The following is a 14,825-nucleotide window of genomic DNA, read 5'->3' on the forward strand; positions in this document are numbered from 1 at the left end:
CTCCCTGCTCACCGGACTTCAAGTTTAAGTTTTAATGAACAGATCACCTGGTAAAGCTTTTCGCTTTATTTTTTAATGTCACACTAATTGTGCTTTTGCAACTTCTACAAGACAACAACAACAACAGTAGCAAATTGCATGTATAAAGCACTGTTCACATCAGGAGGATGTCCCAAGGTGTTGGATAGTTGAGGGTCTGCACCTTTACACAAAATTATTTACAAGAGACATTCAAAGATACAACAACAACAAATTACACTTATGCAGCACCTTCCATGTTGAAAGGACTTCCCAAGGCACTGGACAGTCAAGGGTTTGCACCCGAGCCGGGGGTTGGAATCAAGAGGGCTGGAGGGTAGTGGGGGCATGGGAGGGTGGCCAAAAGCACGGTCAAAGATGAAGGTCTTTAGACAGGCCTTGAAGGAGGCAAGGAAGGGGCTGAAGTGGAGGGACTCTGGGATGGAATTCCAAAGGGTGAGGGCCGGAAAGCTGAAGGCCCGACCACTAATGGTGGGCTGGGCAGAGCGGGGAACATGGAGTATTCCAGTGCCCATCGAGTGGAGGGAGCGGACAGGTTGGGATGTTGTTAATAGGTTGCAGAGGTAAGGAGCACCGGAGTGAAGGGCTTTAAAAGTGAGCCGAGGATTTTAAACACTGGGGAATGGGGAGCCGGTGGAGTCGGGCAAGGATAGTAATAATAATACTGCTTGCATTTGATACAGCGCCTTATCACATCTTCTAGACGTCTCAAAGCGCTTCACAGGATATACTGTAAAGCGAATTGACGGTATATTTTTGTGGACAAAACGTTAAACATACATAACAGGATGGGGTGATCGGTTTACGGAGCTTAGTGCGGGAGAGCACACGAGCTGCAGAGTTCTGAATAATCTGTAACTTGTGGAGGGAAGTGTTGGAAAGTCTGGTGAACAGTTCAGTGGTACGCACCTGTGACTTAAGGTACAGAAAAATAACATTTTATCAGTCACTGAAAAAACTTTTTTTTTAAATATATATATATAAACATTTGCAAATATAAAACAAATGTAAAGTTCTCTATAAACGTTTCCAATCCCTCACAATCTGACATCAAGCACCAAGGGCGCGGTGAAGGGATTGAGGGAGGGAGCTCCAAAGTTTCGGGGCGCAGTGGCTGAAGACTCGGCCGCTGATGGTGGAGCGGAGGATTCGGGTGGAGTCATCCAATTCTGCTTGAGAATCGCTTCTGCCGCACGACTTTACACATGATAAGATGTTGCCCTGCCTGGGTGACCACGTGGTGCATTAAATTAAAGAGATTTGTTGTTACCAAACCTAACATCTAGTAATAATTATTGATGCTGGTTTGCTTCTAGTTATCCACGATCTGATTGCAGAGAGAACTTGTATTTTTTTCTCGACAAATGTCCTTGAACTGAAAATTCCCCAAACTGTTCCTTTTTTTAAAAAAAAGTTGCGTGTGGGATTTAAAACAAAAACACACACAATCAGGCCTGAAAGTCAACTGAATGAGAGAGATTATGTCAATTATAACAAACTGCACGAGACGTGAGCTGATTAAGCGTAACGCCTTCCTTTTCTTGGGGTGACATGATTACGTGTGGACGAGTTTCTCCCGAGACTCTGAACTTCCTCAATGTTTGGCAGGTGTCATTGGTTCTGTAAGAGAAGCAAATGCAAATGAATGACTGAGATTGATAAGAATTAGACTCACCGAACCAGCGCGCAATTTAGGCGTCAGGTTCGATCCCCTTCCTACCCCACATCCGCTCCCTGGCCAGATCCGCTTTCCTCCACCTCCGTCACATTCAGTGACCACATCACTCCCACCTTCGCTCGCCTCCACTGGCTCCCCATCCCCCAGAGGATCGAATTCAAGATCCTCATCCTCACCTACAAGGCCATTCACGGCCTCGCGCCCTTACCTCTCTGACCTACTATCCCCCTACCTACCTGCCCGTACTCTCTGTTCCTCCGGTCTGCTCCACATCCCCCGCCCCAACCGCCCTACCATCGGTGGCCGGGCCTTCAGCCTCTCAGCCCCGAGGCTCTGGAACTCCATCCCCCAGTGCCTTCGCCGCTTCCTCCCTTTCTTTCTTCAAGGTCGGTCTCAAGACCTTTCTCTTTGACCGTGCCTTCAGCTCCCCTCTCGACTCTCTACGCCCTCCTCGCTCCCTCCCTTCCCTCCCCTCCCCCTGACCATTTCCCCCCTGCTCGGGTCCTGACCCAACTGTACAGCGCCTTGGGACGTCCTCCCGACGTGAAAGGCGCTCTATAAATGTAATCTTGTGTTGTTGTTGTTGTTGTTGCCTGGCTCCCATCATACCTTACCCCAAAAGCAGCTGAAACTCTCTGACTGTATCGCATTTACTGCATAAGATCACTGTGGTGTCTGTATCTCTGGCCAGGCTTATACACGACAGGTTACATTTATATACATTTATACCGATGGCACGGTTGAAGAGGAGTCTTCAGAGGAGATCTGAACACAGGCAAAGAGGGGGCAAGGCGGAGGGATTGAGGCCGGGAGTTCCAGAGATTCATCACACTTTTACATACAAGAATGGTCCCATTTCCTGTATGCCTGTATTGATATCAGTAAAAGTGTAGTCAATTCAAACAATATGTAAGATTTATTCCATATAGTGGGGAAAGATGTAAATGTTGATAGTGATAATATTTAACTGTTAATAATTCTATTTTGTAACAATAATTAGAATACTGTTTTACCAGTAAAATTACTAGTATAATCAGGAGGATTCATAATTCATTGCATTAATTTCTGAGTTTGAAATGTAATGATAATAATAATAACAATCCTTCCATTTGATATAGTTCCTTATGACATTGTTGAGACATCTCAAAACGCTTCACAGAATATATAGTATTGTGGAGTGGATTGACTGTGTATTTTGTGGGCGAACTAATAATAATAATAATAATAATAATAACAATTCTTCCATTTGATAGAAGCACACGTCGTGCCTGGAGGACATCTCAAAACACTTCACTGGATAAACTGTAAAGTGGAGTGACTTTGTGCCTTGTGGTGAACCCAGCATCCAACGTCCCACAAACCGCCAGCCGTCTGTACTTGAAGAGTAACCTGCTTTAAATGATATGAAATGAAAGCTTGCCTACCGTAGTGAAGTGAACGATGCAGAAGATCCCAATAACTAATAATCCAAGGATGATAGCTGCAATGGCAACCAACTTCGCTACACGCCCCAGCTTCTTGGATTCGTCGATATCACCTCGATTATAGCTTTGTAGAGACTTAAGGGAGAGAGGGGGAAAAAACATCAGTCAAAAAGTGATGATGGATTTTACATTATTGTGTCGAGTATCACTGAACACACCAACACTAGGGATAAACTCCATTTCTGTCCACATTTATCCTTTAGCACTTTTTAGCAGAATTTGGCAACCTGTTGAATTCAGTCTTAACTTTGAACTTAGTTTCCTATAGGTCTTATGAGAAAACCAACGCATTTAGGAATTTGCCAAATTCTGGTCGCCTGAAATGCTCGACAAATACAGTAAATCTTACCCCCTCCCCCACCCAGAAGGATAGTCAGTACTTTGCCATTTGACAAAGTGCAGATTTGAGCCCTCACGAGTGGGATAAAAGGATCTCCCACGAGCTTCCTGGTGAGCAGAACTGTTCACTATGAAATGCACAAAAGCATTGACACCATCTGATGGGAAGTGTATGGGAGGGATAATGACTCGCAGCAGTTACGATCAGACACGATTTGATGGCGTGTGTACAATTTCTTACGCGGGTCTGTCAGGACACTAAACATTGCTGACTCATAATAACCCACGGCGTTAGCCTTAATCCAGGACCAGTGACTCATCAACATTCTGCCCACAGTGAACTCACATCAAATCAAATCAAAAAAAAAATAAAAGCCAGAAGCTTTGTGAGCAAGGAGCCCTCAGCAATGAAGCAAATGATTCCTGATTAAGCACGGATGTGTAATTAGCATGTTTCAACACAAGGCAAATATATTTTTCCCTGAAATGCAACAGAACAGATGGCGTTTCATTATTTCATATTGATTAAATGATGTGCGTATCGCACAATATTACGTATTTAAATTGCCAAAGCCAGTGAGGCATCATTAACAATTGTGCCACATGAAACGTAGACTGTGACCAAAACATAGACAGCTGGGTACCGTTTATAAACAAATAATGAATCAGGCAGACCAAAGAGAGAGAGATGCCAATGACAAATAAGCACACTGTTTCTCAGTGATTCAATTTTAATAATCCATGGAATTGAATGAACTGAATCCTCTGTGCACACTCTGTCAAACAGCTAAGGTGCAATCGAGCTGACTTCTGATAGAATGATTTTTTTGGTCAGCCGGGTGTCTTTGTGCATGCGGAAACCCATCACCATGCTTAAGATTAGACAAACAAGCACACTGTCACATACAGTCAAACAACAAAATTAGACAGGTAAACATAGCAAACATAGTAAACAAGCACTGAACTAGACATAATGACAGTCACACACATTAACAAACAACAGTGAATTCAGATGAACAGAGAGACATGAGATGAATCGTCAACCTTGGCCATGCAACCCTCTGTAAACCTGACCTTCCACACTCAGTGAACACACCACAGCTTTATTGAATGAAACAAACACTCACCCTCCACGGGTGAAAGAATCATGGCACATGAAAAAACACTTGCATTTATTATCATGCCTTATCACGCCGTTAAAAGCGCTTCATAGGATTTATTGTAAAGAGCAGTGAGTGTATTAGCAGGAGAACACGGCAGGCAATCTGCACAAAGCAATGTCCCACAAATAGCCTTGACTTAACAATTTTCTTTGGGAAATTATTGGCCAGAACATTATTGGCATGAGAAACTCCCTTCTCTTTTGTAATAATATAATATAATAATCCTTGCATTTGATATAGCGCCCTATCACGTCTTCGAGACGTCCCAAAGCGCTTTACAGAATAGACTGTAAAGTGAATTGACTGTATATTTTGTGAGCAAACCGTGGTGTGGACTGAATGACCAAATTATTATTATTATTTTAAAAACACGATTTTAAAGGGATTTTTACCCACGGAAAAGCGATCCGCCAATCGACTAACATCCAGGTTCCTACTCGCTGCTAGGTAAACAGAGGCGTGTGAAGTAAGGAAACTTGCCTAACGATTTGCCCTGCCCAGGTACCATGGTATCTCTAACATCCACCTAAACAGGCAGACAGGATCTCAGCTCCCTGTGATTTGGTGCTATATCAAATGCGAGGATTCCCACAAAATACACAGGCGACCCATTTTACAGTGTAAACTGTGATGCACTTTGAGACTTCTCGATGACATGAAAGGTGGTGTATCAAATGCAAGGATTATTATTATAAAGGATTATTATCTTATCTGAAGGATGGCACCTCTAACAATGCAGCACTTCCCCTGCACTACAATGAAGTATCCACCTAAACTATGAGCCCAAAATCCTGATATGAGGCTTGAACCCCCAACTTTCTGACCCAGAGGCGAGAGTGCTACCAACTGAACCAGACTGACATTTAAAATATCATCAGAATTTACAACTCCTGCAAAATACTAAGTAGTTGAGATAAAATGTCACTCCCACACCCTTCCTACAATAAGGAAACGTCAGCAACACTTTACACCGATGAGCAGAGGGATTCAACCCCATATCACAGCAACGCATCACCTATTGGTGTGAAGCTCACACCAGAGAGCAGGGGCTGTGTTTTTGATGGGAGACAGGACAGCCTCTTGGGACTTTCTGCCAACATCGCGTGGCAGAAAGACACCTCAGAAGGGGTTAAAATCAGCCTGCGTTTTCCACCAAATCATACACTACGACTGTAAGAAAACATCTGCTAGCAAAGGACACATTCCCATCACTGGAGAAGTCAGATGTTCAACGACACCAAGAATCAGTTGAGCCTTTCAACAAAGCTGTAAATTACACCAATGATCCCTGTGAGGACACAGGCGCACATATGGACAGAAGATATCTAAGATATTGGAAGATACTGTGCTTTGGTGGAGTGGGTCAGCCTTAACTCGTGGTAGCACTCTCACCTCTGAGTCAGAAGGTTGTGGGTTTGAATCCCCCATTGGGACTTGAACTCACATAGTCTCAGATGACACTCCAATGCAGCGCTGGGGATGTGGGGTGGTGGGTGGGGAGAGAGAGGGAGAGGGGGTTGTTGCATTGTTGTAGGTGGCGTCCTTCGGATGAGACGTTAAACCGAGGTCCTGTCTGCCTGTTTAGGTGAACATTAATGATTTCATGGCGCTATTCGAAAAGAGATGGGAGTTTTTCCCAGTGTCTTGGTCAACATTCCCCAAATAAAAGTAGTCACTCGTTTCATGGCTGTTTGTGGAACATCGATGGGCACAATTCTGCTTCCCCCTTTAGCCTATAAATACAGTGCCTCCGTCTCACAGTAAATCCTGTGAAGCACTTTGAGATGTCCTTCTGATCTGATAAGGCACTATGTATAGCAAATACTACTATACTAAAAGTGCAGCAAATGAAACAAATCAAAACAGGTCTATTAGATGAGGGTCTGGAAAGGACCATTGACTGAAGAGATTCTATCCACAGCATAGGGCAAAGATTTCCTTCTCTTTTCCCCCGAAGCCCTGCATGGGATGTGGGTATTGAGATGTCTTAGCCACGAATCACAAATCTTCACCGTTTCAAACAACAAATGGACCACCTGCAATCTGGATTCTACTAACCAGCTCAGCTACTGTTCCACCACTGTTGCAGATCAGCAGATGCATTTGTAAGACTTGGTACTTGTTGAAGAAGATAATAATAATAATCCTTGCATTTGACAGTGCGCCTAGAGCATCGAGAATGTCTCGAAAATGCTTCACAATGTTCCTGTGAAGTGTAGTGACTGTGTATTCGCAGGCGAACGTGGCAGTCAACTTGCACACAGCAAAGTCTCGCGAACAGCCAGGAAGTGAACAAAAGCACTGTTGGACCTCCACCTTTGCTCTGAGAGATTCTGCACAGGGATGCAATTCATGTGTGGGAAGGAAGGTTTGTCAAAGCTTTTAGATGCCATATAGACTGGTTTCAGACGCTGGGTAGTGGAAATCACATTGGAGCAAACCTTAGGACATGAGAGACAAGTCATTGGCACTCCTGTCAGTGATTTACTCAAGCTTTATATTCACAGAGGTATATGAAGCAATATAGGATCCCTCGTTCTGACAATTTAAATGTTAACACATTCCTTGCTAGAACCAAATACACACCAGCTATTAAAACCAACTCTACTGCTGTCCCTATCATCTAAACACAACTGTTGATGTCACTCTTTGACCATACGACAAGCACTTCCAGTATTAGAACACACTTCAGCACAAATATCAAATGCAATGATTGATATTAAACACAAATGCAACGAGCTAGAGTTTCAAACAATGCTCAAGAACTCATCCTTTAGGGTTACAAGCAACAAGCAATTTCAAGACAGACACCAGGAAGTATTTCTTTACCTAGAGGGTAATTAAAAACTGGCACAGCTTATCAGGAACATAAGAACATTTGCATGTATAAAGAGTCCAAGCCTTTATGATTGTTGTACAGTATTGTATCTTGACCTGTGTCATCTGGACTGTTGGATATCCTGCTACTGACTAGTTTAGCAGTTTGGCCCCAGAATGTGTGTTAGGGAACTCCTAGAGCTTAACCAACTAAAATTGTATATCTTAATAGAGAGCACTGTGGGAGGACTATAACGTGGGTATTCTTAAAGATAGGGCCTGTGTCCAAATAATATTCATAACAATAATCCTTGTATTTGATGCAGCAACTTTCACATTGGGAGGACATCTCAAAATGCTTCACAGAATACCCCACCAAGTGAGGTGACTGTGTATATTGTAGGTGAACGCGACAGCCAATTCACGCAGGGCAATGTCCCACAAACAGCCATGAAGTAAGTGAACGGTGTGGGTAATGGGAAGACAATAGACTTGGTGGTGTAGTCTGGGAGGATAAGATCAAATTGGCCGAATATCTTCACGCCTTGAGTCACCAAACCGGTTTCCCAATTCCATAAGATGTACAGCAGTTCAATCCCTCTGGAAGCAGTTAGCCATTCAATGTGACATCTCACTAGGCACAAGATCACAAGATTGGTCTAGATGGAGAAGGCCCTTTGGCGCAGATGATCTCCTGCCTCCAGAACAACCTACCCACCCTACCCTACCCCCCATCACAGAATCAAGCTGCTTTCTAAATGAGTGCCTGGTGCCCTGGGAGCTACCACCGTCCCTAATAACCCAGTTCCAGTGGTTGATTAGCCTCTGAAGCAAAGAAAAACTTCCTGGTAGAATCCTGTGATTCCAATAGCAGTGGGTGGATTGATTTCAATGAAGGTTGGATTCCTCACAATCCATATCAGATCGAGTGGGGGAGACCTGGGCCACTTGATGTAAACTGAACGTGTGTTACTTATTTTCCAAGTCCACGGTTGATGGAGGAAATCAAAACCCCCCCCTCCAAGCCACGTGAGTCAATCCTTAGGCAAGTTATGCCACCTTCCGTCACGCATTGAAAACCGAACCCAGACTTCCGGACGTTACCGGAAGTTTTAGTGGGTGTGTGAAACTGTAAAGTTGACTGACAAACTTTGCAATAGTTCTCTCTCTCTCTCTCTCTCGCACTTCAAATCGTTTTTTGAAACAAACACCAATCTGAAACCGCCACGAATTTAGATGATAAACTAATTGAACGCTTAAGCCGAATTTAAGAGCGTTTCGAAACAATAACCTCATTCAGTAGCAATCCATGAAATAACCTAAGAATATATTCGGACTCAGTTACCTCTCTGGAGAAATGTTTATGACTATCAGCGGATATTAAAAAATAAAGCATTAAAAAAAAATTAATCCTCTCTCAAAATGTCAGCGGGCTTACATACTTATTATAATAATAATAATACCGGCATTTGATATAGCGCCTTATCACGTAGTTGAGACGTCTCAAAGCGCTTCACAGAATATAAAACAGTAAAGTGAATTGACTGTGTATTTTGTGGGTGCAATTGCACACAGCAGTGTCCCACAACATAAGTTGAGTGACCAAATTATTTAAGAAATTAACCCTCTCTCAAAATATCAGCATGCTTACTAACTTCTAATAATAATAATAATAATAATAATTCTTGCATTTGATATAGCGCCAGTGAGATATCTCAAAGTGCTTCACAGGATATACTTCAGAGTGTATTCTGTGAAGCACTTTGAGATGTCCTGACGATGGGATAAGGCGCTATATCAAATGCAAGGATTATTATTGTATTATTATTATTGCTGCAAAGTGGAGTGACTGTGTATTTTGTACTCACTCACTCACTCACTTATTTACTCACTCACTCACTTATTTACTCACTCACTCACTTATTTACTCACTCACTCACTCATATATTCACTCACTTATTTACTCACTCACTCACTCACTCATATATTCACTCACTTATTTACTCACGCACTCACTTATTTACTCACTCACTCACTCACTTATTTACTCACTCACTTATTTACTCACTCATTCACTCAATCACTCACTTATTTACTCACTCACTCACTTATTTACTCACTCACTCACTCACTCACTTATTTACTCACTCACTCACTCACTTATTTACTCACTCACTTATTTCCTCACTCACTCACTTATTTACTCACTCACTCACTTATTTACTCACTCACTCACTCACTCACTCATATATTCACTCACTTATTTACTCACTCACTCACTTATTTACTCACTCACTCACTCACTCACTTATTTACTCACTCACTCACTTATTTACTCACTCACTCACTTATTTACTCACTCACTCACTTATTTACTCACTCACTCACTTATTTACTCACTCACTCACGTATTTACTCACTCACTCATATATTCACTCACTTATTTACTCACTCACTCACTCACTCACTCACTCATATATTCACTCACTTATTTCCTCACTCACTCACTTATTTCCTCACTCACTCACTTATTTCCTCACTCACTCACTTATTTCCTCACTCACTCACTTATTTCCTCACTCACTCACTTATTTCCTCACTCACTCACTTATTTCCTCACTCACTCACTTATTTCCTCACTCACTCACTTATTTCCTCACTCACTCACTTATTTACTCACTCACTCACTTATTTACTCACTCACTCACTTATTTACTCACTCACTCACTTATTTACTCACTCACTCACTCATTTACTCACTCACTCATTTACTCACTCACTCACTTATTTACTCACTCACTCACTTATTTACTCACTCACTCACTTATTTTCTCACTCACTCACTTATTTACTCACTCACTCACTTATTTACTCACTCACTCACTTATTTACTCACTCACTCACTTATTTACTCACTCACTCACTCATTTACTCACTCACTCATTTACTCACTCACTTATTTACTCACTCACTCACTTATTTACTCACTCACTCACTTATTTACTCACTCACTCACTTATTTACTCACTCACTCACTTATTTACTCACTCACTCACTTATTTACTCACTCACTCACTCACTCACTCACCCACCCACCCACCCACTCACCATCATGGAAAAGACGAAAGCCACGATGTTGATGGGGTAGGACGGGCAGAAACAGGACAGGACGGACAGGATGATGGAGTTGGGAGACAGTCTCTCCCGTTGGCTCTCATTGTCGATGTGGGTCTCTGGACTTTCCTCTAAAGATCGCTTTAGTTCCCAGTGGTTCACTGAATGAGACATTGAGCGGACGGGGTCTTCAGCAGAGAAGAGGCGGTGTGTCAGTGTGTGTCTGCACTGGGATCTGACTGTCTGTCTGTCTGTCTGTCTGTCTGTCTCACACACACACTGACTCTAACACACACACACACACACTGAGCACTGTGTCACTGACACACACACACACACACACTGAGCACTGTGTCACTGACACACACACACACACACACTGAGCACTGTGTCACTGACACACACACACACACACTGAGCACTGTGTCACTGACACACACACACACACTGAGCACTGTGTCACTGACACACACACACACACTGTCACTGACCCACACACTGTGTCACTGACCCACACACCGTGTCACTGACCCACACACTGTGTCACTGACCCACACACTGTGTCACTGACACACACGCCTCAGCTCTGCTGATCACTGATCTGGTTTGCAGGCTCCAGCAGCCTGACTCCCAGGGTATCACCCTCACCCTGGACAGACAGTCAGCCAACACTCTCCCCCCCCCCCCCCCCACCCCACCCCTCCCCACCTCCCCCCCTCCCCCCCTCCCCACCTCCCCCCCCTCCCCCTCCCCACCCTCCCCCCCCCACCTTGCCCTGCACTCCCTATATGCCAGTTCCTCAAAAAACATGGGAGCACATGGAATCATTTCCTACTCACCCTGTTGAAGGAACAGGTGTATATGTGTGTGAGGGTGTGTATATGTGTGTGTGTGTGTATATGTGTGTGAGGGTGTGTATATGTGTATATGTGTGTGTGTGTGTGAGGGTGTGTGATGTGCTGTATCAACCCATTCAGTGACAGTGAGGGTTAATAATGTAAGAGGCATCACTTTGCTGTGCATTAATACAAATATCAAATGAATTACAGTTGCTGCCTCCAGAGTGTTTAGGTGTGTGGTGTGAAAGCAGATTTGCTGAGGTCAGATCACTTGGCATTTCAATGAAGATGTTGTTGGAAAACACAGTAATTACAATTCACAGCTTTCCAGCAGGGAATAGATCCCTTTTGCAGCTATGTGCTGATTTATGATACTTCTTTCCCTGCTTCTCACTGTAAATAACTCAGACTGGACAGACAATGTGTTGCTGAGAGATGGGATTGAGCCCTCTCTGTTTATTGGTGTTAAATGTACAGTCAATCCAAGGACTGTGTTACTTCGTGACTCAGTAATGAAACATTTTGTTTCTATTCATTGTGGTTTTTTTTATTTTACTCGAATAACATTTCATTACAAAACATTAATTTTTAAAAAAATAATTAATCCGCTCTCAAAATATCAGCTCGCTTACTTACTTATAATAATAATCATTCTACAGTGCAATGTTTAATTGAATTAATACACAACACCCAATGATATACAATGAAATAATAATAATAATAATAATCCTTACATTTGATATAGCGCTTTTCACGTCGGGAGGACGTCCCAAAGCGCTTCACAGAACACACTGCAAAGTGAATTGACTGTATATTATGCACTCATCATAATATACAGCTAATTGTTATATAGAACAGCACATGGAAATATACAGCTAAATTAATACACTAGTAATACATTCAATTCACTTTACAGTATATTCTTTGAAGCGCTTTTTAAGATATCTGAACGACGTGATAAGGCGCTACATCAAATGCAAGAATTATTATTATAATTTACACTTTGTTTATTAAAGTAACATACTTTACACTTTGTACGTGTGTACTAATACACACATCACCATAAACAACTGACTGTAATATACATTGTATATACATGGAAAAATGAATAACACAAATTAATAAATTAATAACTGACTTTAATAATCGTTGTAATACTGAAATAATAAACAACAAAATGAATACACACTACAGCACACATCGTAATATGCAATTGAATACAATGATACTCAACACATCTAAACTAAAGCACATCACACACCATAATATAACATACACCCGAATATGCAATCATACACAACTAGATTAACATGCATTGTAGCAAACTCTATAATGTATAGCTCAATTAAATTTGTCTAAAACGCGTTGTGTAATGCACACAACAAACACAAAACACCCTCAATTAAGTCATTAAGATCTAATCAAGTCTTATTTTCTCCAACTATAATATGTAGCAAATCATTCAAATCATGTTTGATTCATACTTATTATCTTTGATCAAAAAAAGTAGGAAATTTGCATTGAGATTCGGATCCCGACAAGATTTCTAACTTGAGATTTGAACCCGTTCGATTTCTTTCCGACAACGCCTCGGCATATTCCAAAAATACAGGTGGTGGCCAAGCCAAAAGCTCTGTATGTTTGTGCACATTCTTGAACGCGTCTGCATGTGGTGTCACTCCCAGATCAAGACTTCAGTCCCCCTGGTTCGGATATCATGTCATCCACACAGTTCAGCCAAACTCTGCAGTGGTGTTACTGCTGATCGAGGGAAAAGAAGTTTATAACCTCTACCCAAACAACTTTCCTCACTGGTCAGCTGATATAAATAAGAGCCATTAGATGCTACTCCTGTTGGATCTTGAGCTCCCCACTATACTGAGTCTCCCTACCGGTGGTTACCATCTACAGGGTAAAATCCTGTTACCGCCTTATATTTTTCCCCCTACAGCCCACTGACCAACAACCGAAACATGTGGAAGAACGATGGCAATTGTGTTTAGAAGTTACTTCATTGTATTCAGTGCAAATGTTTAACTGCATTTAGACGTCCAGAGGATACGTGTGTGTGTGTGCGTGTGTGAGCGCCATCATCTTCGTGGTAGATCATGATCCGTTGCCACGTTCGGTGCAAAATCTTCCGTAACGTGGAGGAGCGAGGAGGCCAAATGCATCTCTGACATTTTGTTTCAGCTCCTCGTTAGTCTCATATCACTGTTTCATACGGGGAGGGGGGGGGGGAGGGCGGGAGGTAACAGGACTTTGTGGACACCCTGTGCTTTGAAACAATATTTGTGCGCTCTTCACTCACATTTCCAAAAATAATTTCGCTGATGGACAGTTATGTTCATTGACTGATGATTATGACGTTTAAGGCCAAACGATACACTAGTCCTCCATCGCCATCTAGGGGATCAAGCAACCATGTTGCCGGAGATGTTTGACCTGCCCATTGGGGAAGGTAGTGGCAAATGTCAGCAAGACCTGGGATATTGGAAACCAGTGAGCAGGGCGAGTGCTCTCGCAGAGTAAAGTTCTGAGGCTGCCATGGATTAATCAGGCCAAACAGTGGGGATAGTCCTTGGAAAACACACATTCCCTCCCGCACCAGGCTCTGTGAGCCCATTACCCTCATACACGCCAAGCTCCAGTGGCTTCCTATTCCCTACTGCAATGTTGTGGAAGGTAGAGCCACGAGTCCCATGTGGCTCCTGAGGTGTGTCTCACAGCCACCTCAGCTTCAACAGGAAGCATGTGTCTCATATCATTCCCACTGACGATTTCCAGGCTTGACTACGCTAACTCCCTCCTCGCTGGACTTCCCAACTCTACCCTCCACACGCTGCAGGTTATTCAGAAGTCTGCAGCTCGTGTCCTCTGCCACACCAAGCTCCAAGAGCTGATCACTCCTATCCTCGCCCGGCTTCACTGGCTCCCCATCCCCCTGAGGATAGAGTTTAAGATTCTTGTCCTCACTTTTAAATGCCTCCACGGTCTTTCCCTAGCTTACCTCTGCGAGCCTCTTGAACCCCACCAATCCACCCGCTCCCTCTGCTGGGTGGGCACTGGGCTGCTTCACCTCCCACCCACCCCCCACCTTACCTGCCCCACCATCGGCAGTCAGGCTTTCAGGCTTTCAGGCTATTGGCCATTCAATCCACGACTGTTTGTGGGATACTGCTGTTGGCTGCTGCATTTTGCCCACAAAATCTAGTCAATTCACTTTATAGAAAATTCTGAAATGCTTTGAGACATCTAAACAAAGTGATAAGGCGCTATAACAAATGTAAGGATTATTATTATTATAATAATAAGATAAGATCAAATGGGCCACAAAGGTTCTTCGTCAGAA

The 14,825-nt window shown here is 42.9% G+C and overlaps 1 protein-coding gene across 3 annotated transcripts; it reads right to left on the bottom strand.

Annotated features, from left to right (window-relative positions):
- Positions 1-757: 757 nt before the first annotated feature.
- LOC103189859 (transmembrane protein 233) lies at positions 758-11,490 on the bottom strand. Of its 3 annotated transcripts, none has more exons than XM_042337642.1 (4): positions 11,474-11,490; positions 10,629-10,822; positions 3,142-3,276; positions 758-1,659 (listed from the first exon to the last, which is right to left on the bottom strand). In XM_042337642.1, the coding sequence occupies exons 2-4, from the start codon at positions 10,806-10,808 to the stop codon at positions 1,651-1,653; spliced, it is 324 nt and encodes a 107-aa protein (XP_042193576.1). In that variant the 5' UTR covers positions 10,809-10,822; positions 11,474-11,490; the 3' UTR covers positions 758-1,650. The 3 variants fall into 3 exon arrangements, with proteins under 3 accessions (XP_042193576.1, XP_042193577.1, XP_042193578.1); XM_042337643.1 differs by lacking the exon at positions 11,474-11,490 and adding an exon at positions 11,404-11,422; XM_042337644.1 differs by lacking the exon at positions 11,474-11,490 and adding an exon at positions 11,186-11,204.
- Positions 11,491-14,825: the final 3,335 nt, after the last annotated feature.

This window comes from Callorhinchus milii, unplaced genomic scaffold, assembly GCF_018977255.1.
Source record: "Callorhinchus milii isolate IMCB2004 unplaced genomic scaffold, IMCB_Cmil_1.0 Scaffold8, whole genome shotgun sequence".
In the NCBI taxonomy this organism is placed as follows: domain Eukaryota; kingdom Metazoa; phylum Chordata; class Chondrichthyes; order Chimaeriformes; family Callorhinchidae; genus Callorhinchus; species Callorhinchus milii.

What these genes read in the sequence shown, in the direction of transcription:
- LOC103189859 (XM_042337642.1), bottom strand. Translation starts at nt 10,808, where the DNA reads ATGTCTCATTCAGTGAACCACTGGGAACTAAAGCGATCTTTAGAGGAA. An exon ending in CTTTCGTCTTTTCCATGATG is followed by an intron (nt 3,277 to 10,628) that starts GTGAGTGGGTGG and finishes CTCTCCCTTAAG; the next exon opens with TCTCTACAAAGCTATAATCG.